Consider the following 27,495-nt stretch of genomic DNA (forward strand, 5'->3'; position numbering starts at 1 on the left):
TAAAAAGATCATTTTTGTGGAAAAAATATGATTTTTTATTTTCATGGCTCTACATTATAAACTCCTGTGAAGCAGTTGGGGGTTCATAGTGCTCACCACACATCTAGATAAGCTCTTTCGGGGGTCTAGTTTCCAAAATGGGGTCACTTGTGGTTTTTTTTTACTGTTTAGGTACATCAGGAGCTCTACAAATGCAACATGGCGCCCGCAGACCATTCCATCAAAGTCTGCATTTTAAAAAGTCACTACTTCCCTTCCGAGCCCCGATGTGTGCCCAAACAGTGGTCCCCCCCACATATGGGGTATCATCGTACTCAGGACAAACTGGACAACAAATTTTGGGGTCCAATTTCTCCTCTTACCCTTGAGAAAATAAAAAATCGAGAGCTAAAAAATTCATTTTTGAGGGAAAAAAATGATTTTTTATTTTCACGGCTCTACGTGAAAATAGGAAATGTTAGTTATTAACTATTTTGTGTGACATATCTCTCTGATTAAAGGGCATAAAAATTCAAAATTTGAAAATTACAAAATTTTAAAAATTTTAGCCATATTTCCATTTTTGTCATAAATAATTGCAAGTAATATCAAAGAAATTTTACCACTAACATGAAGTACAACATGTCATGAAAAAACAGTCTCAGAATCAGCAGGATACGTTATAGCGTTCCAGAGTTATAACCTCATAAAATGACAGTGGTCAGAATTGTAAAAATTGGCTCGGTCATTAAGTACGAAATTGGCTCTGTCACTAAGGGGTTAAAAGAAACTTTACTTTGACCTTTTCCTGGGTCACTGCCTCATCCGTGCACAGTGTGGACATCGCTGCACTACTATATATATATGTATGTATGTATATATATATATATATATATATATATATATATATACACATACATACAGTGGGAACGGAAAGTATTCAGACCCCTTTACATTTTTCACTCTTTGTTTCATTGCAGCCATTTGGTAAATTCAAAAAAGTTCATTTTTTTCTCATTAATGTACACTCTGCACCCCATCTTGACTTAAAAAAACAGAAATGTAGAAATGTTTGCATTTTTATTGAAAAAGAAAAACTGAAATATCACATGGCCATAAGTATTTAGAACCTTTGCTCAGTATTGAATAGAAGCACCCTTTTGGGCTAGTACAGCCATGAGTCTTCTTGGGAATGATGCAACAAGTTTTTTTTCATACCTGGAATTGGGGATCCTCTGCCATTGTTCCTTACAGATCCTCTCCAGTTCCAGCTCCAGTCACATGCTTTCCATTTCCTTGTGATCCTCCTTGAGATGGTTCTACTCCTTCACTGGAGTCCAGCTGTGTTTAATTAAACTGATAGGACTTGATTTGGAAAGGCACACACCTGACTACATAAGACCTCACAGCTCACAGTGCACGTCAGACCAAGTGAAAATCATGAGGTCAAAGGAATTGGCCAAGGAGCTCAGAGACAGAATTGTGGCAAGGCACAGATCTGGCCAAGGTTACAAAAGAATTTCTGCAGTACGCAAGGTTCCTAAGAGCACAGTGGCATCCATAATCCTTAAATGGAAGAAGTTTGGGACCACCTGAAGTCTTTCTAGACCTGGCCGTCCAGCGAAACTGAGCAATCGTGGGAGAAGAGCCTTGGTGAGAGAGGTAAAGAAGAACCACAAGATCGCTATGGCTGAGTTCCAGAGTTGCAGTTCCACAAAGTTATCTATCACTGCATCCCTCCACCAGTTGGGCTTTTATGGCAGAGTGGCCTGACGGAAGCCTCTCCTCAGTGCAAGACATATGAAAGCCCGCATAGAGTTTGCTAAAATACACAAGAAAGACTCCCAGACTATGAGAAACAAGATTCTCTGGTCTGATGAGAGGAAGATAGACCTTTTCGGTGATAATTCTAAGTGGTATGTGTGGAGAAAACCAGGCACTGCTCATCACCTGCCCAATACAATCCCAACAGTGAAAAATGGTGGTGGCAGCATCATGCTATTGGGGTGTTTTTCCGCTGCAGGGACAGGACGACTGGTTGCCATTGAAGGAAACATGAATGCGGCCATGTACAGAGATATCCTGGATGTAAACTTCTTCCAGTGTGCTCTGTACCTCAGACTTGGCCGAAGGTTCACCTTCCAACAAGACAATGACTCTAAGCACACAGCTAAAATAACAAAGGAGTGGCTTCAGAACAACTCTGTGATCATTCTTGACTGGCCCAGCCAGAGCCCTGACCTAAAACCAATTGAGCATCTCTGGAGAGACCTGAAAATGGCTGTCCACCAAAGTTCACCATCCAACCTAACGGAACTGGAGAAGATCTGCAAGGAAGAATGGCAGAGGATCCCCAAATCCAGGTGTGAAAAACTTGTTGCATCATTCCCAAGAAGACTCATGGCTGTACTAGCTCAAAAGAGTGCTTCTACTCAATACTGAGCAAAGGGTCTGAATACTTATGACAATGTGATATTTCAATTTTTCTTTTTTAATAAATTAGCAAAAATTTCTACATTTCTGTTTTTTTTAAGTCAAGATGGAGTGCAGAGTGTACATTAATGAGAAAAAATGAACTTTTTTGAATTTACCAAATGGCTGCAATCAAACAATGAGTGAAAAATGTAAAGGGGTCTGAATACTTTCCGTACCCACTATATATATATATATATATACTAGATGGTGGCCCGATTCTAACGCATCGGGTATTCTAGAATATGTATGTAGTTTATTTAAGAAGATTTCAGAATAATGCAATGAATACATAGGATTCGGCCGGCCGCGACCAATTAGCGAAGCATGGGTCAAATCCCGCGCCAATATGTGGCCGGACTGCGCCTGTCGCTGATTGATCGTGGCCGGCCACGTAGTATATAGCACAGCTACATAGTATATAGCACAGCCACATAGTACATAGATAGCCCAAATAGTATATAGCACAGCTATGTAGTATATAGCACAGCCACATAGTATATAGCACAGCCCACGTAGTATATAGCACAGCCCACGCAGTATATAACACAGCCCACATAGTGTCATGGTTCCCAATGGCAAGGGAACGTAAGAAACATATAAGTAACGAACGAGCTCTCGGGTGATGGAAACTCGAGTTGACCGTGAGCTAAATCTACCACACAACTAACAGTAGCCAGGGAGCATACCTACGGCTTCCTATATGCCACGCGCCAGCCGGAGGACTAACTACGCCTGGTAGAGGAAGAAACAGACCTGGCTTACCTCTAGGGAAATACCCCAAAAGATGATAGCAGCCCCCCACATGTAATAACGGTGAATTAAGAGGAAAAGACATACACAGTATGAAAGTAGATTTAGCAAAGAGAGGTCCACTTACTAGATAGCAGAAGGATACAAAAGAGGACTTCACGGTCAACTGAAAACCCTTTCAAAAAGCATCCTGAAATTACTTTAAGACTCCTGTGTCAACTCATGACACAGGAGTGGCAATTTCAGCCCGCAAGAGCTTCCAGCTACAGAGAATTACAAAAACTGCAAACTGGACAAAAGGTACAAAACAAAAGGACAAAGTCCACTTAGCTGATCAGCAGACTAGTAGCAGGAACATGCAACCGAAGGCTCTGGTTACAATGATGACCGGCAAGGAAATGACTGGAGAGCAAGGCTAAATAGGAAACTCCCAAACACTGATGGAAGCAGGTGAACAGAAGCAGCAAAGTGCAAACAAGTCACCAGTACCACCAGCAACCACCAGGGGAGCCCAAAAAGCGGATACACAACAGTACCCTCCCCTTAAGGAGGGGGCACCGAACCCTCACAAGAACCGCCAGGGCGATCTGGATGAGCCCTATGAAAGGCACGAACCAAATCCGAGGCATGAACATCAGAGGCAGTTACCCAAGAATTATCTTCCTGACCATAGCCTTTCCATTTAACCAGATATTGAAGTCTCCGTCTGGAAATACGGGAGTCCAAGATCTTCTCTACGACGTACTCCAATTCACCCTCCACCAGCACAGGAGCAGGAGGTTCAGTAGAAGGAACCACCGGTACCTCATATCTCCGCAACAAGGACCGATGGAACACATTATGGATAGCGAAAGATGCCGGGAGGTCCAAACGAAAGGAAACAGGGTTAAGAATCTCCAAAATCCTATAAGGACCGATGAACCGAGGCTTAAATTTGGGAGAAGAAACCCTCATAGGGACAAAACGGGAAGACAACCACACCAAGTCCCCAACGCGAAGGTGGGGACCAACACGACGACGACGGTTAGCAAACTGCTGAGTCCTCTCCTGGGACAATTCCAAATTATCCACCACTTGTCCCCAAATCCGATGCAACCGATCCACCACCGCATCCACTCCAGGACAATCCGAAGATTCAACCTGACCAGATGAAAAACGCGGATGAAACCCTGAATTGCAAAAGAAAGGAGAAACCAAAGTGGCAGAACTAGCCCGATTATTAGGAGCAAACTCCGCCAACGGCAGAAAGGCAACCCAATCATCCTGATCCGCAGACACAAAACACCTCAAATAAGTCTCCAAAGTTTGATTAGTTCGCTCCGTCTGGCCATTGGTCTGAGGATGGAATGCAGACGAAAAGGACAAATCAATGCCCAACCTGGCACAGACTGCCCGCCAAAATCTAGACACGAACTGGGTACCCCTGTCAGAAACGATGTTTTCCGGAATACCATGCAAGCGAACCACATTTTGAAAAAACAGAGGGACCAACTCAGATGAGGAAGGCAACTTAGGCAATTGCACCAAATGAACCATTTTAGAAAAACGGTCACACACCACCCAGATGACAGACATCTTCTGAGAAACAGGGAGGTCCGAGATAAAGTCCATAGAGATGTGCGTCCAAGGCCTCTTCGGAATAGGCAAGGGCCACAACAACCCACTAGCCCTAGAACAACAAGGCTTGGCCCGAGCACACACATCGCAAGACTGCACAAAAACACGCACATCTCGAGACAGGGAAGGCCACCAGAAGGATCTAGCCACCAAATCTCTGGTGCCAAAAATTCCCGGATGACCTGCCAGAGTAGAAGAATGAACTTCCGAGATGACTCTAGTGGTCCACTCGTCAGGAACAAACAGTCTACCAGACGGACAACGATCAGGTCTATCCGCCTGAAATTCTTGCAAAGCACGTCGCAAATCTGGAGAGACAGCAGACAAAACCACTCCATCCTTAAGGACACCAGCAGGTTCAGAATTCCCAGGAGAGTCAGGCTCAAAACTCCTAGAAAGAGCATCTGCTTTCACATTCCTAGAACCCGGTAAGTACGAGACCACAAAATTAAACCGGGAAAAGAACAACGACCAACGTGCCTGACTAGGATTCAGGCGCCTGGCAGACTCCAAATAAATTAAATTCTTGTGATCAGTCAAAACTACCACCTGATGTCTGGCACCCTCAAGCCAATGACGCCACTCCTCAAATGCCCACTTCATGGCCAAAAGCTCCCGATTACCAACATCATAGTTTCGCTCGGCGGCCGAAAATTTTCGCGAAAAGAACGCACAAGGTCTCATCACTGAGCAGTCGGAACTTTTCTGCGACAAAACCGCCCCCGCTCCGATCTCGGAAGCATCGACCTCAACCTGAAAGGGAAGAGAAACATCAGGCTGGCGCAACACAGGGGCAGACAAAAAGCGGCGCTTAAGCTCCCGAAAGGCCTCCACGGCAGAAGGGGACCAATTGGCAACATCAGCACCCTTTTTAGTCAAATCCGTCAGAGGTTTAGCAACGCCAGAAAAACCAGCTATAAATCGACGATAAAAATTAGCAAAGCCCAAGAATTTCTGGAGACTCTTCAGAGAAGTAGGCTGTGTCCAGTCGTAAATAGCCCGAACCTTGACAGGGTCCATCTCAATAGAAGAAGGGGAAAAAATATACCCCAAAAATGAAATTTTTTGAACCCCAAAAACACACTTTGAACCCTTTACACACAAAGAATTCTCCCGCAAAACCTGAAAAACCCTCCTGACCTGCTGAACATGAGACTCCCAGTCATCAGAAAAAATCAAAATATCATCCAAGTACACAATCATAAATTTATCCAAATATTCACGGAAAATATCATGCATTAAGGACTGAAAGACAGAAGGTGCATTAGAAAGGCCGAAAGGCATTACCAAATACTCAAAATGGCCCTCAGGCGTATTAAATGCGGTCTTCCACTCATCCCCCTGCTTAATTCGCACCAAATTATACGCCCCACGAAGATCAATCTTAGAGAACCACTTAGCCCCCCTTATGCGAGCAAACAAATCAGTCAGCAAAGGCAACGGATACTGATATTTGACTGTAATTTTATTCAGGAGACGATAATCAATACAAGGCCTCAGAGAGCCATCCTTTTTAGAGACAAAGAAAAAACCGGCTCCTAAAGGTGATGAAGAAGGACGAATATGTCCCTTTTCCAGGGACTCCTTAATATACTCGCGCATAGCAGCATGTTCAGGTACAGATAGGTTAAACAAACGACCCTTTGGAAATTTACTGCCAGGAATCAGATCTATGGCGCAATCACAATCCCTGTGAGGAGGGAGTGAACCAATCTTAGGCTCTTCAAAAATATCACGATAATCAGACAAAAATGCCGGAATCTCAGATGGAATAGATGACGAAATGGACACCATAGGAGTGTCCCCATGAGCCCCCCGACATCCCCAGCTTAACACAGACATAGCCTTCCAGTCAAGGACTGGGTTATGAGACTGTAACCATGGTAATCCAAGCACCAAAACATCATGTAAATTGTACAACACAAGGAAGCGAATCACCTCCTGATGGTCTGGAGTCATACGCATAGTCACTTGCGTCCAGAACTGTGGTTTATTACAAGCCAAAGGTGTAGAATCAATACCCTTCAGAGGTATAGGGACTTCCAGAGGCTCTAAATCAAACCCACAGCGCCTGGCAAAGGACCAGTCCATAAGACTCAGAGCGGCGCCAGAGTCCACATAGGCATCCACGGTAATAACTGATAATGAACAAATCAAGGTTACAGACAAAATAAATTTGGACTGTAAAGTGCCAATTGAAATGGACTTGTCAACCTTCCTAGTACGCTTAGAGCATGCCGATATAACATGAGCAGAATCACCACAATAGAAGCATAACCCATTTTTACGCCTATAATTCTGCCGCTCGCTTCTGGACATAACTGTCACATTGCATTTTCTCTGGCGTCTCTTCAGAAGATACCGCCAAATGGTGCACGGGTTTGCGCTCCCGCAAACGCCGATCAATCTGAATTGCCATTGTCATGGACTCATTCAGACCTGTAGGCGCAGGGAACCCGACCATAACATCTTTAACGGCATCAGAAAGGCCCTCTCTGAAATTTGCCGCTAAGGCGCACTCATTCCACTGAGTAAGCACAGACCACCTACGAAATTTTTGGCAGTATATCTCCGCTTCATCTTGCCCTTGAGATAGGGCTATCAAAGCTTTTTCAGCTTGAATCTCCAAATTAGGTTCCTCATAAAGCAACCCTAAAGCCAGGAAAAACGCATCCACATTGAGCAACGCAGGATCCCCTGGTGCCAATGAAAATGCCCAATTTTGAGGGTCACCTCGCAGCAAAGAGATTACAATCTTAACCTGCTGGACAGGATCTCCTGAGGAGTGAGGTCTGAGAGAAAGGAATAATTTACAATTATATTTGAAATTCAAAAACCGAGATCTATCTCCGGAAAACACCTCTGGTGTAGGGATTTTAGGTTCAGAAATAGGAGCATGTATAACAAAATCTTGTAAATTTTGAACCTTCGTAGCAAGATTATTTAAACCTGCAGCCAAACTCTGAGGATCCATCTTTAAACAGGTGAGCTCAGAGCCATTCAAGGATTATAAGGAGAGAAAGGCAAAGGCTGTAATTAAAGCTGAAATACAACTGATCCAACTATGGAGCAAGCATAGGGGAAAAAGGGAAAAAAAAAAAAAATTTACAGACTTCTTTTTTCTCTCCTTTCTTCTGCCAATAAGTTTAACACAGGCCGGTCATACTGTCATGGTTCCCAATGGCAAGGGAACGTAAGAAACATATAAGTAACGAACGAGCTCTCGGGTGATGGAAACTCGAGTTGACCGTGAGCTAAATCTACCACACAACTAACAGTAGCCAGGGAGCATACCTACGGCTTCCTATATGCCACGCGCCAGCCGGAGGACTAACTACGCCTAGTAGAGGAAGAAACAGACCTGGCTTACCTCTAGGGAAATACCCCAAAAGATGATAGCAGCCCTGTTGTGAAATTGGATTTTGGGCTCCCCCGGTGGCCACTGGTGGAATTGAACTGGTGTGCATCATCCCCTCTGTTCACCTGTTTCCATCAGGATGTGGGAGTCGCTATTTAACCTTGCTCCTCTGTCACTTCCATGCCGGTCAACATTGTAATCAGAAGCCTTTCTGTGCATGTTCCTGCTGCTAGACAACTCCCAGCTAAGTTGGACTTTAGTCCTCGTTTGTTTTTGCATTTTGTTCCAGTTCACAGCTGTAGTTTCGTTTCTGTGTCTGGAAAGCTCTTGTGATCTGAAATTGCCACTCTGATGTTATGAGTTAATACTAGAGTCTTAAAGTAATTTCAGGATGGTATTTTGATAGGGTTTTCAGCTGACCATGAAAGTGCCCTTTCTGTCTTCCTGCTATCTAGTAAGCGGACCTCAATTTTGCTAAACCTATTTTCATACTACGTTTGTCATTTCATCTAAAATCACCGCCAATATATGTGGGGGCCTCTGTCTGCCTATCGGGGAAATTTCTCTAGAGGTGAGCCAGGACTATATTTTCCTCTGCCAGGATTAGTTAGTCCTCCGGCCGGCGCTGGGCGTCTAGGGATAAAAAACGTAGGCAACGCTACCCGGCTACTGTTAGTTGTGCGGCAGGTTTAGTTCATGGTCAGTTTAGTTTCCATCCTTCCAAGAGCTAGTACTTATGTTTGCTGGGCTATGTTCTCTTGCCATTGAGAACCATAACAGTTTGACCGGCCCCAAAGGGTTAAATTAATTGACAGAGAAAGGAGAGAAAAGAGAAGTCTGCTGAAGATTTTTTTTTTTTTTCCCTTCCCTTCAGTTCTGAGTGTGCTTGTAATTGAATCTCTTGCAAGTCTGCCTATATTGCAGCCTTTCTCTCTCTCTCTCTCCTTCTAATCCTTAAATGGGCTGTGCTTACTCAGTGGAATGAGTGCGCCCTGGCGGCGAATTTCAGAGAGGGTCTCTCTGATGCCATTAAGGATGTTATGGTGGGGTTCCCTGTGCCTGCGGGTCTGAATGAGTCCATGACAATGGCTATCCAGATCGATAGGCGTCTGCGGGAGCGCAAACCTGTGCACCATTTGGCGGTGTCTACTGAGAAGACGCCAGAGAATATGCAATGTGATAGAATTCTGCCCAGAAGTGAACGGCAGAATTTAAGACGAAAAAATGGGTTGTGCTTCTATTGCGGTGATTCAACTCATGTTATATCAGCATGCTCTAAGCGTACTAAGAAGCTTGATAAGTCTGTTTCAATTGGCACTTTACAGTCTAAGTTTATTCTATCTGTGACCCTGATTTGTTCTTTATCATCTATTACCGCGGATGCCTATGTCGACTCTGGCGCCGCTTTGAGTCTTATGGATTGGTCCTTTGCCAAACGCTGTGGGTATGATTTGGAGCCTCTTGAAACTCCTATACCCCTGAAGGGGATTGACTCCACCCCATTGGCTAGTAATAAACCACAATACTGGACACAAGTAACTATGCGGATTAATCCGGATCATCAGGAGATTATTCGCTTTCTTGTGCTGTATAACCTACATGATGTGTTGGTGCTTGGATTGCCATGGCTGCAATCTCATAACCCAGTCCTTGACTGGAAAGCTATGTCTGTGTTAAGCTGGGGATGTAAGGGGACGCATGGGGACGTACCTGTGGTTTCCATTTCATCATCTATTCCCTCTGAGATTCCTGAATTCTTGACTGAACATCGTGACGTTTTTGAAGAACCTAAGCTTGGTTCATTACCTCCGCACCGGGAGTGCGATTGTGCCATAGATTTGATTCCGGGTAGTAAATACCCTAAGGGTCGTTTATTTAATCTGTCTGTGCCTGAACATGCTGCTATGCGAGAATATATAAAGGAGTCCTTGGAAAAGGGACATATTCGTCCTTCGTCATCTCCCTTAGGAGCCGGTTTTTTCTTTGTGGCTAAGAAAGATGGCTCTTTGAGGCCGTGTATTGATTATCGGCTTTTGAATAAAATCACGGTTAAATATCAATATCCGTTGCCACTGCTGACTGATTTGTTTGCTCGCATAAAGGGGGCCAAGTGGTTCTCTAAGATAGATCTCCTTGGGGCGTATAATTTGGTGCGAATTAAGCAGGGGGATGAGTGGAAGACCGCATTTAATACGCCCGAGGGCCACTTTGAGTATTTGGTGATGCCTTTTGGTCTTTCAAATGCCCCTTCAGTCTTTCAGTCCTTTATGCATGACATTTTCCGTGATTATTTGGATAAATTTATGATTGTGTATCTGGATGATATTTTGATTTTTTCGGATGACTGGGACTCTCATGTCCAGCAGGTCAGGAGGGTTTTTCAGGTTTTGCGGTCTAATTCCTTGTGTGTGAAGGGTTCTAAGTGCGTTTTTGGGGTTCAAAAGATTTCCTTTTTGGGATTTATTTTTTCCCCCTCTTCCATCGAGATGGATCCTGTCAAGGTTCAGGCTATTTGTGATTGGACGCAACCTTCTTCTCTTAAGAGTCTTCAGAAATTTTTGGGCTTTGCTAACTTTTATCGTCGATTTATTGCTGGTTTTTCTGATGTTGTTAAACCATTGACTGATTTGACTAAGAAGGGTGCTGATGTTGCTGATTGGTCCCCTGCTGCTGTGGAGGCCTTTCGGGAGCTTAAGCGCCGCTTTTCTTCCGCCCCTGTGTTGCGTCAGCCTGATGTTGCTCTTCCTTTTCAGGTTGAGGTCGACGCTTCTGAAATCGGAGCTGGGGCGGTTTTGTCGCAGAGAAGTTCCAATTGTTCCGTGATGAGACCTTGTGCCTTTTTCTCGCGTAAATTTTCGCCCGCCGAGCGGAATTATGATGTTGGGAATCGGGAGCTTTTGGCCATGAAGTGGGCTTTTGAGGAGTGGCGTCATTGGCTTGAGGGGGCTAGACATCAGGTGGTGGTATTGACTGACCACAAAAATCTAATTTATCTTGAGTCCGCCAGACGCCTGAATCCTAGACAGGCGCGCTGGTCGTTGTTTTTCTCTCGGTTTAATTTTGTGGTGTCCTACCTGCCGGGTTCTAAGAATGTTAAGGCGGATGCCCTTTCTAGGAGTTTTGAGCCTGACTCCCCTGGTAACTCTGAACCTACAGGTATCCTTAAGGATGGAGTGATATTGTCTGCCGTTTCTCCAGACCTGCGGCGGGCCTTGCAGGAGTTTCAGGCGGATAGACCTGATCGTTGCCCACCTGGTAGACTGTTTGTTCCTGATGATTGGACCAGTAAAGTCATTTCTGAGGTTCATTCTTCTGCGTTGACAGGTCATCCTGGAATCTTTGGTACCAGGGATTTGGTGGCAAGGTCCTTCTGGTGGCCTTCCCTGTCTCGAGATGTGCGAGGCTTTGTGCAGTCTTGTGACGTTTGTGCTCGGGCCAAGCCTTGTTGTTCTCGGGCTAGTGGATTGTTGTTGCCCTTGCCTATCCCGAAGAGGCCCTGGACGCACATCTCGATGGATTTTATTTCGGATCTTCCTGTTTCTCAGAAGATGTCTGTCATCTGGGTGGTGTGTGACCGTTTCTCTAAGATGGTCCATTTGGTTCCCCTGCCTAAGTTGCCTTCTTCTTCCGAGTTGGTTCCTCTGTTTTTTCAAAATGTGGTCCGTTTGCATGGTATTCCGGAGAATATCGTTTCTGACAGAGGAACCCAATTCGTGTCTAGATTTTGGCGAGCATTCTGTGCTAGGATGGGCATAGATTTGTCTTTCTCGTCTGCTTTCCATCCTCAGACTAATGGCCAGACCGAGCGGACGAATCAGACCTTGGAGACATATTTGAGGTGTTTTGTGTCTGCAGATCAGGATGATTGGGTTGCTTTTTTGCCTTTAGCGGAGTTTGCCCTCAATAATCGGGCCAGCTCTGCCACCTTGGTGTCTCCTTTTTTCTGTAATTCGGGGTTTCATCCTCGATTTTCTTCTGGTCAGGTGGAATCTTCGGATTGTCCTGGAGTGGATGCTGTGGTGGAGAGGTTGCATCAGATTTGGGGGCAGGTAGTGGACAATTTGAAGTTGTCCCAGGAGAAGACTCAGCTTTTTGCCAACCGCCGGCGTCGGGTTGGTCCTCGGCTTTGTGTTGGGGACTTGGTGTGGTTGTCTTCTCGTTTTGTCCCTATGAGGGTTTCTTCTCCTAAGTTTAAGCCTCGGTTCATCGGCCCGTACAAGATATTGGAGATTCTTAACCCTGTGTCCTTCCGTTTGGACCTCCCTGCATCTTTTTCTATTCATAATGTTTTTCATCGGTCATTGTTGCGCAGGTATGAGGTACCGGTTGTGCCTTCCGTTGAGCCTCCTGCTCCGGTGTTGGTTGAGGGCGAGTTGGAGTACGTTGTGGAAAAAATCTTGGACTCCCGGGTTTCCAGACGGAAACTCCAGTATCTGGTCAAATGGAAGGGATACGGTCAGGAGGATAATTCTTGGGTGACTGCCTCTGATGTTCATGCCTCCGATCTGGTCCGTGCCTTTCATAGGGCTCATCCTGATCGCCCTGGTGGTTCTGGTGAGGGTTCGGTGCCCCCTCCTTGAGGGGGGGGGTACTGTTGTGAAATTGGATTTTGGGCTCCCCCGGTGGCCACTGGTGGAATTGAACTGGTGTGCATCATCCCCTCTGTTCACCTGTTTCCATCAGGATGTGGGAGTCGCTATTTAACCTTGCTCCTCTGTCACTTCCATGCCGGTCAACATTGTAATCAGAAGCCTTTCTGTGCATGTTCCTGCTGCTAGACAACTCCCAGCTAAGTTGGACTTTAGTCCTCGTTTGTTTTTGCATTTTGTTCCAGTTCACAGCTGTAGTTTCGTTTCTGTGTCTGGAAAGCTCTTGTGATCTGAAATTGCCACTCTGATGTTATGAGTTAATACTAGAGTCTTAAAGTAATTTCAGGATGGTATTTTGATAGGGTTTTCAGCTGACCATGAAAGTGCCCTTTCTGTCTTCCTGCTATCTAGTAAGCGGACCTCAATTTTGCTAAACCTATTTTCATACTACGTTTGTCATTTCATCTAAAATCACCGCCAATATATGTGGGGGCCTCTGTCTGCCTATCGGGGAAATTTCTCTAGAGGTGAGCCAGGACTATATTTTCCTCTGCCAGGATTAGTTAGTCCTCCGGCCAGCGCTGGGCGTCTAGGGATAAAAAACGTAGGCAACGCTACCCGGCTACTGTTAGTTGTGCGGCAGGTTTAGTTCATGGTCAGTTTAGTTTCCATCCTTCCAAGAGCTAGTACTTATGTTTGCTGGGCTATGTTCTCTTGCCTTTGAGAACCATAACACAGCCCCCCACATGTAATAACGGTGAATTAAGAGGAAAAGACATACACAGTATGAAAGTAGATTTAGCAAAGAGAGGTCCACTTACTAGATAGCAGAAGGATACAAAAGAGGACTTCACGGTCAACTGAAAACCCTTTCAAAAAGCATCCTGAAATTACTTTAAGACTCCTGTGTCAACTCATGACACAGGAGTGGCAATTTCAGCCCGCAAGAGCTTCCAGCTACAGAGAATTACAAAAACTGCAAACTGGACAAAAGGTACAAAACAAAAGGACAAAGTCCACTTAGCTGATCAGCAGACTAGTAGCAGGAACATGCAACCGAAGGCTCTGGTTACAATGATGACCGGCAAGGAAATGACTGGAGAGCAAGGCTAAATAGGAAACTCCCAAACACTGATGGAAGCAGGTGAACAGAAGCAGCAAAGTGCAAACAAGTCACCAGTACCACCAGCAACCACCAGGGGAGCCCAAAAAGCAGATACACAACAACATAGTATATAACACAGCCCACGCAGTATATAGCACAGCCCACGTAGTATATAACACAGCCACGTAGTATAACACAGCCCACGCAGTATATAACACAGCCCACGCAGTATATAACACAGCCCACGTAGTATAAAGCACAGCCTGCATAGTATATAGCACAGCCCACGCAGTATATAACACAGCCCACGTAGTATATAACACAGCCACGTAGTATATAGCACAGCCATGTAATATATTGCACAGCCACGTATTATATAACACAGCCCATGTAGTATGTAACACAGCCCACACAGTATATAACACAGCCCATGTAGTATATAACACAGCACATGCAGTATATAACACAGCCCACGCAGTATATAACACAGTCCACGTAATATATAACAGAGCCCATGTAGTATATAACAGCCCATGTAGTATATAGCACAGCTACATAGTATATAACACAGCCTATGCAGTATATAACACAGCCCATGCAGTATATAACACAGCCCATGCAGTATATAACACAGCCCATGCAGTATATAACACAGCCCCACGTAGTATAGAGCACAGCCCAAGTAGTATATAGCACAGCCTACGCAGTATATAACACAGCCCACGCAGTATATAACACAGCCCATGTAGTATACAACACAGCCACGTATGCAAACAAAAGGACCCAAATACATCATGAATAATGTACGGGGGAGATGCTAAGTAGCAATCCACCGTATATACATTAATTCGAACTCCGTAAATGCTTCAAAATAAGGAGAAAAAGGAGTTTACTCGAATTTAAGAATAGCAAGGTATAAATTTTATTTAAAGACAATTAAAAACATACAAAATCGAACATCAATAATATTCAGGATAGACAACATGGGGTGATGTGCACACATGTAAAAGTACTAGGTAAATAATTATATAGCAGGTGAGCAGTGCTATGAAGTAGTTCAACGCAGTGGGAGTAGCATGTAGGATAAAGCAAATGGCCAGAGTGGCTCTAGTATATGCAGCACAGGCTACACTGCTGCAGTTGCAAACTCACATATAACATATGGTGGAAGTTGAATATAGCAAGGCTTACCGCGGTGTGCACAGCAGACCCGTATGAGACGGTGGATGACCCAACGCGCGTTTCGTGTCCGCAACTGGACACTTCCTCAAGGGGTATATTGTGCGCATATGGGAAAGGACCTTAAAAAGCCATGACAACGTGTCACATGGTGTTTTTAAGCCAATCGCGTAGCGACATTGGTGGCGCATGCGCAGTGCGTACCACAGGACCCGGCATAGCAGTAGAAGCGTCAGGTGTCACAGCGCATGCGCAGGAGTGATCCTGGGCGAGCGAAGGAGACCAGGAGACGCCCGCTGCTAGGCTGAGCTCGGGGACAACACCACGCAGGCGCACAGTCGCGCATGGAATAAACGGATATAGTGTGTATTGATACATGAAATATCAGGTAACAGCCATATTATCAATATAACATATATAAACCATACCTATATAAATATAAAGCAGCAAAAACCATAATACAGTAATAATATATGTATAATATAAACAAAGCATTATATAATTAGGTAGGTAAAAATGACATAGCGCAAAGCGCAGCTGACACGCTACAACAACTCCATATTAAAGCGATGACAATAAGTCCGGCATTATGGTTTTTGCTGCTTTATATTTATATAGGTATGGTTTATATATGTTATATTGATAATATGGCTGTTACCTGATATTTCATGTATCAATACACACTATATCCGTTTATTCCATGCGCGACTGTGCGCCTGCGTGGTGTTGTCCCCGAGCTCAGCCTAGCAGCGGGCGTCTCCTGGTCTCCTTCGCTCGCCCAGGATCACTCCTGCGCATGCGCTGTGACACCTGACGCTTCTACTGCTATGCCGGGTCCTGTGGTACGCACTGCGCATGCGCCACCAATGTCGCTACGCGATTGGCTTAAAAACACCATGTGACACGTTGTCATGGCTTTTTAAGGTCCTTTCCCATATGCGCACAATATACCCCTTGAGGAAGTGTCCAGTTGCGGACACGAAACGCGCGTCGGGTCATCCACCGTCTCATACGGGTCTGCTGTGCACACCGCGGTAAGCCTTGCTATATTCAACTTCCACCATATGTTATATGTGAGTTTGCAACTGCAGCAGTGTAGCCTGTGCTGCATATACTAGAGCCACTCTGGCCATTTGCTTTATCCTACATGCTACTCCCACTGCGTTGAACTACTTCATAGCACTGCTCACCTGCTATATAATTATTTACCTAGTACTTTTACATGTGTGCACATCACCCCATGTTGTCTATCCTGAATATTATTGATGTTCGATTTTGTATGTTTTTAATTGTCTTTAAATAAAATTTATACCTTGCTATTCTTAAATTCGAGTAAACTCCTTTTTCTCCTTATTTTGGAACACAGCCACGTAGTATATAGCACATCCACGTAGTATATTGCACAGCCATGTAGTATATAACACAGCCCACGTAGTGTTATATACTGTGTGGGCTGTTATATACTACGTGGGCTATGTTACATACTGCATGGGCTGTGTTATATACTGCATGGGCTGTGTTATATACTGCGTGGGCTGTGTTATATACTGCATAGGCTGTGTTATATACTATGTAGCTGTGCTATATACTATGTGGGCTGTGCTATGTACTATGTGGCTGTGCTATATACTATGTAGCTGTGCTATATACTGCGTGGCTGGCCGCGAACAATCAGTGACAGGCGCAGTCCGGCCACGAATTGGGGTGGGATTTGGACCACGCTTCGCTAACCGGTCGCGCCAGGCCGAATCCTGTTTATCTGTTTGTCTGTCACGGAAATCCCGCGTTGCTGATTGGTTGCGGCCGGCTGGGCGCGACCAATCAGTGACAGGCACAGTCCGAACGCGAACTGGCCCCTCCCTACTCCCCTTCAGTCAGTGCCCTCTCCATACTCCCTCCACTCAGCGCCCACATAGCGCTTCAGCAGTCCATTAAACGGACTGCGTTACACCGTGGCATAACGCGGTGTAACGCAGTCCTTTAACGCTGCCATTAACCCTATAAGTGTGACCAACATTTTATATTAAAAACATATAATGAAAACATATAATGATAAAAAAACATTATATTCTCACCTTTCGGCGTACGCGGGACTGCTGTAACGCTATGTGGGACCTGAGTGGAGGGAGTATGGAGGAGGCACTGACTGGAGGAGAGTAGGGAGGGGCCAATTCGTGGCCGGACTGTGCCTGTTGCTGATTGTTAGCGCCCAGCCGGCCACCACCAATCAGCAACGCGGGATTTCCGTGACAGACAAACACAAACAGATGGAAGTGGACCTTAGACGATTATATATATAGATATATATATACAGTATATATATATATATATATATACACACACACACACACACACACACACACACACACACACACACACACACACACACACACACACACACACACATATATATATATATATATATATATACACTGCTCAAAAAAAAAGGGAACACTGAAACAACAGAATATAACTCCAAGTAAATCAAACTTTTGTGAAATCAAACTGTCCACTTAGGAAGCAACACTGTGTGACAATCAATTTCACATGCTGTAGTGCAACTGGAATAGACAACAGATGTAAATTATTCACAATTATCAAGACACACTCAATAGAGGAGTGGTTCTGCAGGTGGGGACCACAGACCACATCTCAGTACCAATGCTTTCTGGCTGATGTTTTGGTCACTTTTGAATGTTGGTTGTGCTTTCACACTTGTGGTAGCATGAGACAGAATCTACAACCCACACAAGTGGCTCAGGTAGTGCAGCTCATCCAGGATGGCACATCAATGCGAGCTGTGGCAAGAAGGTTTGCTGTGTCCATCAGCGTAGGAGGTGCTACCAGGAGACAGGCCAGTATACCAAGAGACGTGGAAAGGTCCGTAGGAGGGCAACACCCAGCAGCAGAACCGCTACCTCAGCCTTTGTGCAAAGAAGAACAGGAGGAGCACTGCTAGAGCCCTGCAAAATGACCTCCATCAGGCCACAAATGTGCATGTGTCTTCACAAACAGTTAGAAATCGACTCCATGAGGATGGTCTGAGTGCCCAACGTCCACAGATGGGGGTTGTGCTCACAGCCCAACACCGTGCAGGATGCTTGGCATTTGCCACAGAACACCAGGATTGGCAAATTCGCCACTGGCACCGTGTGCTCTTCACAGATGAAAACAGATTCACACTGAGCACATGTGACAGACGTGACAGAGTCTGGAGACGCCATAGAGAGCGATCTGCTGCCTGCAACATCCTTCAGTATGGCCGGTTTGGCAGTGGGTCAGTAATCGTGTGGGGTGGCATTTCTTTGGAGGGCCGCACAGCCCTCCATGTGCTCGCCATATGTAGCCTGACTGCCATTAGGTACCGAGATGAGATCCTCAGACCCCTTGTGAGACTATATGCTGGTGCGATTTGCCCTGGGTTCCTCCTAATGCAGCACAATGCCAGACCTCATGTGGCTGGAGTGTGTCAGCAGTTCCTGCAAGACGAAGGTATTGAAGCTATGGACTGGCCCGCCCGTTCCCCAGGCCTGAATCCGATTGAACACATCTGGGACATCATGTCTCGCACCATCCACCAACGTCACATTGCACCACAGACTGTCAAGGAGTTGGTGGATGCTTTAGTCCAGGTCTGGGAATAGATCCCTCAGGAGACCATTTGCAGCCTCATCAGGATCATGTCCAGGCATTGTAGGGAGGTCATACAGGCACGTAGAGGCCCCACACACTACTGAGCATAATTTCCTTGTCTTGAGGCATTTCCACTGAAGTTGGATCAGCCTGTAACTTCATTTTACACTTTGATTTTGAGCATCATTCCAACTCCACACCTCCGTGGGATATTAGTTGTGATTTACGCTGATAATTTTTAGGCTTCATTGTTCTCAACACATTCCACTATGTCATGAATAAAGATTTACAACTGCAATATTTCATTCAGTGATATCTAGGATGTGGAATTTTAGTGTTCCCTTTATTTTTTTGAGTTTTTGAGCAGTGTATATATACAGTATATATGTATATATATATATGTATATATATATATATATACACACAAAAACTTTTATAAATTATACACTAGAATTAGTTCATGATCACAATAAAGTGTTAAGGATGTAAACAAAAAATATGTACTGTATATACTTTAGTATAAGCCAAGATTTTCAGCCCATTTTTTTGGGCTGAAAGTCCCCCTCTCAGCTTATACTCGATTCATACCCAGGGGTCGGCAGGGGAGGGGGAGCGGGGGCTGTCTAATTATACTCACCTGCTCCCGGCGCAGTCCCTGCACGTCCCTGGTTTCCCCGCGCCGGCAGCTTCTTCCTGTAGTGAGCGGTCACATGGTACCGCTCATTACAGTAGTGAATATGAGGCTCCACCTCCCATAGAGATGGAGCCGCATATTCATTACTGTAATGAGCTGTAACGGTGACCGCTCAGTACAGGAAGACGCTGCGGGGAAGCAGGGACTGCACAGCGCCAGGAGCAGGTGAGTATAATGGGGAGGGGGAGCGCTGCGCGATATTCACCTGCTCCTTGTTGCGGCGCCGCTCCATCTTCAGCAGTGAGGCTCAGGTCAGAGGGCGCGGTGACGTGGTTAGTGCACGCCCTCTGCCTCAACGTCAGTGCAGGAGACGCTGAAGATGGAGCGGCGTCAGAACGAGGAGCAGGTGAATATTGAAAGTGCCGGGGCCTGAGCGATGGAGAGGTGAGTATGTGATTTTTTAATTTTTTTATCGCAGCAACAGCAAATGGGGCAAGTGTCTGTATGGATCATCATATGGGGCCATAATGTTTGTGCAGCACTATATGGGGGCCATAACGTTTGTGCAGCACTATATGGGGGCTATAACATTTGTGCAGCACTATATGGGGCCTTAACGTTTGTGCAGCACTATGCACTATATGGGGCCATACTGTTTGTGCAGCACTATATGGGGGCCATAACGTTTGTGCAGCACTATATGGGGCCATAACATTTGTGCAGCACTATATGGGGCCATAACATTTGTGCAGCACTATATGGGGGCCATAACGTTTGTGCAGCACTATATGGGGCCATAACGTTTGTGCAGCACTAAATGGGGGCCATAACATTTGTGCAGCACTATATGGGGGCCATAACGTTTGTGCAGCACTATATGGGGCCATAACGTTTGTGCAGCACTATATGGGGCCATACCGTTTGTGCAGCACTATATGGGGGCCATAACATTTGTGCAGCACTATATGGGGGCCATAACGTTTGTGCAGCACTATATGGGGGCTATAACATTTGTGCAGCACTATATGGGGCCATAATGTTTGTGCAGCATTATATGGGGCCATAATGTTTGTGCAGCACTGTATGGGGCAAGTGTCTGTATGGGGCCATAATCAACATTTGTGCAGCACTATATGGGGCATGTGTCTATATGGGGCATCTTATGGGACCATAATGTTTGTGCAGCACTATATGGGGCAAGTGTCTGTATGGGGCCATAATCAACGTTTGTGCAGCACTATATGAGGCAAATATCTTTATGGAGCATCTTATGGGGCCATAATCAACATTTGTGCAGCATTGTATTGGGAAAATGTGTCTATGAAGCATCTTATGGGGCCATTATTAACCTTTATGCAGGATTATATGGGGCATATTTTAATATGGAGCATCTTATGGGGCCATCATGAACTGCATGGAGTATTATATGGGGCTCCTGATTCAATATGGATATTCAAAAACACTTAACCTACTGATGTCTCAATTAATTTTACTTTTATTGGTATCTATTTTTACTTTTGACATTTACTGGTAGCTGCTGCATTTCCCACCCTAGGCTTATACTCGAGTCATTAAGTTTTCCCAGTTTTGGGGGGCAAAATTAGGGGGGCCGGCTTATACTCAGGTCGGCTTATACTCAAGTATATACGGTATATACCTAATTGCCAGAAGTATTTACTATTAACCCTTAAGTACAAAATAAATAAAGTCCATTACGTTCACTTACAACAGAATATCCACTCTGTAAACTGGCGGGTTTTTGTGGCATTGAGTCAGTAAAATCCTCTTCATTTTCATCTAAATATTCCTGAAAAAAGAAATAACTGTCATATATCATTTCATCATGCAGAGTAAAATTGATGTCTTTACTGTAACAGATTATATTAAAGCTTAAATGAATTGAGGCTAAACAGGCTATAGCAGACAAGCAGACATAAGTATTGCACACACTGTTTAGCTTGTGCTTATAGGCTCTGTGGGCAGAGTAGACATCTTTGTTAGGTGCATTTCTCAATGTACTGAAGTAGAACCATAATAGATTGCAAATAAAGCCTGATAGAAACATGTTCATCTTTAGGACGTGCACCCTTTTATCGATAAACTGACACAGTGGTACATTTAGAAACCAGAATATAAGTGTATATTTCTATATAAAATCTAAAATGACAATAAATATAACACTTAAAGGGGTTGCCCCATAAACAAAAATATTTTTTTTTATTAATAGATTTTATAATAATAATAATAAATACGACAATTTGATATGTTAAAAAATGTTCCTGTCCTGAGATAATCTTATAAATGTGCCCAAGTGTAATGGATGTGTCCTACCGTGCAGGAACATGGTCGGATATACCACAACACCAGGGCAGGGGACAAAGCGAAAGAGTATACAGACATTACAGCAGGTGATCGCAGTTGATTTTTTCTGTGTGGTAAAACAAGTTTTTAAACAGCAAGGGAAATGTCTTTCCTTACAGAAACCAACATCTGCGATATTCTGCTGTCCTGTCTGTATAGTCTATTTGCTTCCTTCCTGCTCTCTTTTGCTTCCTCCCCTGCCCAGGAGCTGTGGAATGATCAGACCATGTTCCTGCACGGTCAGACACGGCCATTACACAGTACATAGCAGGGGCACATTTATAAGATTTTCTCAGCACAGAGACATTTTATTTTAACACATCCAATTGTGAAACTTATTTTTATTCTAAGATCTATTGAATAAAGTGTATTTTGTTTTTTAACCCCTTTCCAACATGCGCTGTATATGTATGGCAATAAGTGAGTTGCGTTCCCACAAACTGCCAAATACTGCGCAATGATCGCTCAGGCTCATGCCAAGCGCCATCGCGATCAAATGCTGGTGTCTGCTCAGTGCTAGCACCGATCGCGGGCATTTAGCAGCTCTTATGCCGCTCTTAATAGTCACTGCGACACCAATGGGCATTGCAGAGAGAAGGAGCTCCCTCTCTGTTTCTGTTGGAACTACGCAACTGCGATCGCGTTGTGCCGATGGTCTCCATGGTGACTCCAGACCTAAAGATATTTAAGTAAATAATAAAAAAAACAACGTGGGGTCCTCACAATTTTTGATAACTAGCCAAGCTAAAGCAAACAGCTGGGGGCTGGTATTCTCAAGCTGTCCATGGATATTGGCCCTCCCAACCTAAAAATAGCAGCCCACAGCCACCCAGAAAAGGCGCATCCATTATATGAACCAATTCTGGTGCTTTCAACGGCTCTTCCCACTTGCCGTGGTGCATTAGCAAGCGGGGTAATATTTTGGAGTTGATATCAGCTTTGTAATGTCACCTGACACCGAGCACTGGTGTTAGTAATGAAGAGGCGTCTATCAGACACCTTTGTTACTAACCCTGTAGTGAAAATTTATAAAGACACATACAGAAAAAGTCCTTTAATTGAACAAAACGCTCCACGACCAATCCACTCTTTTTTTCCATTAATTAACATAAAAATAACTGCTGATAATCCATAATGCGGATGTCCCAAACATGTTTGCAGATGGAACTGTTCTTCTTCAATGAATTAAAAATTGGACAAACTCATCCATTTTGAATGCCCCAAAAAAAAACATCCGAATACTATGTCGTTAATTATAATTTTTTATTTTTTATTTTAATTTCAATTTTTTTCCAATATTTTTGGTTGTAATTAGTTAAGAACTATCTATTTATAGTATTATCCAATTTCACAGCACTATATACACTTTTTTGATTACATAATGATCATACTGTATATTCTGGATCAATACGTATACCCTCTCATCAATGAGGATTATACCAACTCTGCATCTTTATTGCACTGATGATCACATTTTCTGTATTAATATGTATGAACTGTGCTGTGAACTGTATTGCTCCTTCCCTGGCGCTGATACTTGTCACATGGACTCATGGACGGCAGACGGATGTAACACTGGTATGCACGGACAGCAAACACAGACCCACGGATGGTACACGGATTGCAAACAGATATCACAGATGCACATAATGACATGGACCATGTATGTCACGAATACTGAATTTTCCTGTACAGGAATCACCAGGACAAGAGAAGAAGGTCTAATGCAGTGAGAGCATATGTTGTCAATATAAAGTACTGGCACGCAACATATTCCTTGAAAAGACCTTCAAAAGGACCAGGGGCGCTCAATACGGGCGATTCCGGGAGCTAAATAGGAAAGGGTTCTTCACAGTTATAGCAGTCAGACTGTGGAATGCCGGCCACAAGAGGTAGTAACGGCAGACACTATAACAGCTTTAAAAAAAAAGCTGGATGATTTCCTCAGCTTAAATGGTATTATGGTATTATGAGATATAGACAATTTAGTGAGAAAGAATTTATAATTGGTGGAGAAAGGTTGAACTTGATGGACCTGAGTCTTTTTTCAACCTATGTAACTATGTTGGGTCCTCTAGAATGAAACAGTTTCTGTTGCCCCAGGTTAAACAGGGGACACGAGCTTTATTAACTCAAGATTTCCTGAAAGAATATACGAATGTGTGTTTTCTAGACCAAACAGCCCCTTTTGGTATACTCCATCGTCTAGAAAGAAATTGATGCTATCTAACAAAGTGGAAAATGAAGAATTATCTGGACTTGATATTGAATAACTTGCCTAATAATGTATTACACAAACAAGTCTACTTTAGGAAATGTACATAAATTTCATCACGTGGATTAGAACTTGGTACTGTATGTTGTATTTCATTATTTCTAGTTCTTATCTACGCAGAACACACGTAGCGCCAACAGAGGAGACAGTATTGGTTTTTCCAGTTCTTGGCTTTTATTTGAGCTAATTTGCTAACAGTGAATATCACAGTTTTCCCAACACTAGCAGACGGTGGAGTTTAATAAGGGAAGCCGCATCCTGCAGCTCTGTTAATGCTAATCAATAGTGTGAACATTTGGCTTCACTTTATCTTGCGTGAACCAGGGCACTGCCTTTTGTAATCAGCTAGGCTTCACCTAATATCAGACCGCAGAGGACTAATAGGAATGACTTTTATCCTTAGTGGAGGAGCAGGCATTATAATGCACACAGAAAAGCTCCTGTTTAATGTGGCATGTCCATTCCTGAAAATATGTTAAATTGATCATAAACGCAGCAAGGAAATTACCAATCTGACCGTAAAAGACAAACATTAATACTTATCATTATATTTATGAAGCAGAACAATTAGTTCCATTAGTTACAACAGGTTTAGTGTTATTGTACATGTTAGTTAGGGCCCATTTAGACTAGTCTACCATTGAAAGAACATCTATTTGCTACACGCAAGTAAAATGACAAATGTTTAATTTTCAGAAAAGAGCTATTGTAGGGCATGCTGTAAACAGATGACTTTGAGAAGTGCTTTGACGAACACTGAGCTTATACTGAACTATTCCATGGAATGCTCGTTCCTGGTTATTGGGTCAATAGTTATACTTTAGGTCTCAATCATATTATGGAAAATTTTGTCAGAAGAAATAATAAGGCTTAGGCTCATATTCAAACACATTTACTGTACATTTACTGTACATTTACTGTACAGTACCTTTGCCTGTGTGGCAAAGCTCATCCACACACATGGGCTTTATATATTCTATAATTATAGGCCTGATACAATAAAAATCAGCGGCTTTAATCAATTCCCATTCGAAAAAAATACACATGTAGCAATGTGTTAAGAGTATACTGGATAATGGGATTTCTCTTTAAAGGCCGGAGCCACATTTAACGTATGAAAAATCGTTCCGAGTCTACATGCCGAGAGTCGCGTGAGTGTCATGGGAGTATAGTCCGCTTTTTCAAACCTAGCATGTGATTTACATTCGAATGCAATGCGAATGCTATCCGATTGCAATGTGATTTTAACATGAGCTTTTACATAAAGCAATTCTCTATGTCATTTACACATCGTTTTCAAAGGAAATATTCGTCAAAACATACACACATACATTATATACAGGTCCTTCTCAAAAAATTAGCATATGGTGTTAAATTTCATTATTTACCATAATGTAATGATTACAATTAAACTTTCATATATTATAGATTCATTATCCACCAACTGAAATTTGTCAGGTCTTTTATTGTTTTAATACTGATGATTTTGGCCTACAACTCCTGATAACCCAAAAAACCTGTCTCAATAAATTAGCATATCAAGAAAAGGTTCTCTAAATGACCTATTACCCTAATCTTCTGAATCAACTAATTAACTCTAAACACATGCAAAAGATACCTGAGGCTTTTAAAAACTCCCTGCCTGGTTCATTACTCAAAACCCCCATCATGGGTAAGACTAGCGACCTGACAGATGTCAAGAAGGCCATCATTGACACCCTCAAGCAAGAGGGTAAGACCCAGAAAGAAATTTCTCAACAAATAGGCTGTTCCCAGAGTGCTGTATCAAGGCACCTCAATGGTAAGTCTGTTGGAAGGAAACAATGTGGCAGACAAAGCTGTACAACGAGAAGAGGTGACCGGACCCTGAGGAAGATTGTGGAGAAGGACCAATTCCAGACCTTGGGGAACCTGAGGAAGCAGTGGACTGAGTCTGGTGTGGAAAGGCGTGTGCAGGAAATGGGCTACAGGTGCCGCATTCCCCAGGTAAAGCCACTTTTGAACCATAAACAGCGGCAGAAGCGCCTGACCTGGGCTACAGAGAAGCAGCACTGGACTGTTGCTAAGTGGTCCCAAGTACTTTTTTCTGATGAAAGCAAATTTTGCATGTCATTCGGAAATCAAGGTGCCAGAGTCTGGAGGAAGACTGGGGAGAAGGAAATGCCAAAATGCCTGAAGTCCAGTGTCAAGTACCCACAGTTAGTGATGGTGTGGGGTGCCATGTCAGCTGCTGGTGTTGGTCCACTGTGTTTCATCAAGGGCAGGGTCAATGCAGCTAGCTATCAGGAGATTTTGGAGCGCTTCATGCTTCCATCGGCTGAAATGCTTTATGGAGATGAAGATTTCATTTTTCAGCACGACCTGGCACCTGCTCACAGTGCCAAAACCACTGGTAAATGGTTTACTGACCATGGTATTACTGTGCTCAATTGGCCAGCCAACTCTCCTGACCTGAACCCCATAGAGAATCTGTGGGATATTGTGAAGAGAAAGTTGAGAGACGCAAGACCCAACACTCTGGATGAGCTTAAGGCCGCTATTGAAGCATCCTGGGCCTCCATAACATCTCAGCAGTGTCACAGGCTGATTGCCTCCATGCCACGCCGCATTGAAGCAGTCATTTCTGCCAAAGGATTCCCGACAAAGTATTGAGTGCATAACTGAACATTATTATTTGATGGTTTTTTTGTTTGTTATTAAAAAACACTTTTATTTGATTGGACGGGTGAAATATGCTAATTTATTGAGACAGGTTTTTTGGGTTATCAGGAGTTGTAGGCCAAAATCATCAGTATTAAAACAATAAAAGACCTGACAAATTTCAGTTGGTGGATAATGAATCTATAATATATGAAAGTTTAATTGTAATCATTACATTATGGTAAATAATGAAATTTAACACTATATGCTAATTTTTTGAGAAGGACCTGTATACAGCTCTGCAAAAAATTAAGAGACCACTGCAAAATGTTCAGTTTGTCTGACTTTTCTCTTTATAGGTATATTTTTGAGTATTTTTGAGTAAAATGTAAATTGTTCTTTTATTTATAAACTTCTGACAACATGTCTCCGAATTTCCAAGCAATAAATTTTGTATTTTTTTTCTGAAAAGGAGAAATGGTCAAAATGAAAGAAAACAGGGCTTTCAGACCTCAAATAATGCAAAGAAAACAAGTTCATAATCATTTAGAAACAACAATACTAATGTTTTACTCAGGAAGAGTTCAGAAATCAATATTTTGTGGAATAATGATTTTTAATCACAGATTTCATGTGTCTTGGCATGCTTTCCACCAATTTTTCACACTGCTTCTGGCACAAAAATGTAAGAAGTTCTTCTTTGTTTGATGGCTTGTGACGATCCATCATCCTCTAGATTACTTACATTCCAGAGGTCTTCAATGGGGTTTAGGTCTGAGATTGGGCTGCCCATAACAGGGTTTTGATGTGGTTGTCTCTTAATTTTCAATATATACAGTTGTGCTCAAAAGCTTACATACCCGGGCAGAATTTTTGTTTTCTTGGCCTTTATTCAGAAAA

General features: G+C 43.5%; 1 protein-coding gene across 7 annotated transcripts in view; it reads right to left on the bottom strand.

Annotated features, from left to right (window-relative positions):
• The window catches only part of SYTL5 (synaptotagmin like 5), a 408,043-nt gene that overhangs the window by 116,798 nt on the left and 263,750 nt on the right, over positions 1-27,495 (bottom strand). For all 7 annotated transcript variants that reach the window (XM_077294785.1, XM_077294784.1, XM_077294786.1 and 4 more), the window contains one exon: positions 21,046-21,126. In XM_077294785.1, the coding sequence (XP_077150900.1) occupies positions 21,046-21,126 (81 nt within the window). The remainder of the gene's footprint in view (positions 1-21,045; positions 21,127-27,495) is intronic.

Source organism: Ranitomeya variabilis, chromosome 3 (assembly GCF_051348905.1).
Source record: "Ranitomeya variabilis isolate aRanVar5 chromosome 3, aRanVar5.hap1, whole genome shotgun sequence".
NCBI lineage: Eukaryota > Metazoa > Chordata > Amphibia > Anura > Dendrobatidae > Ranitomeya > Ranitomeya variabilis.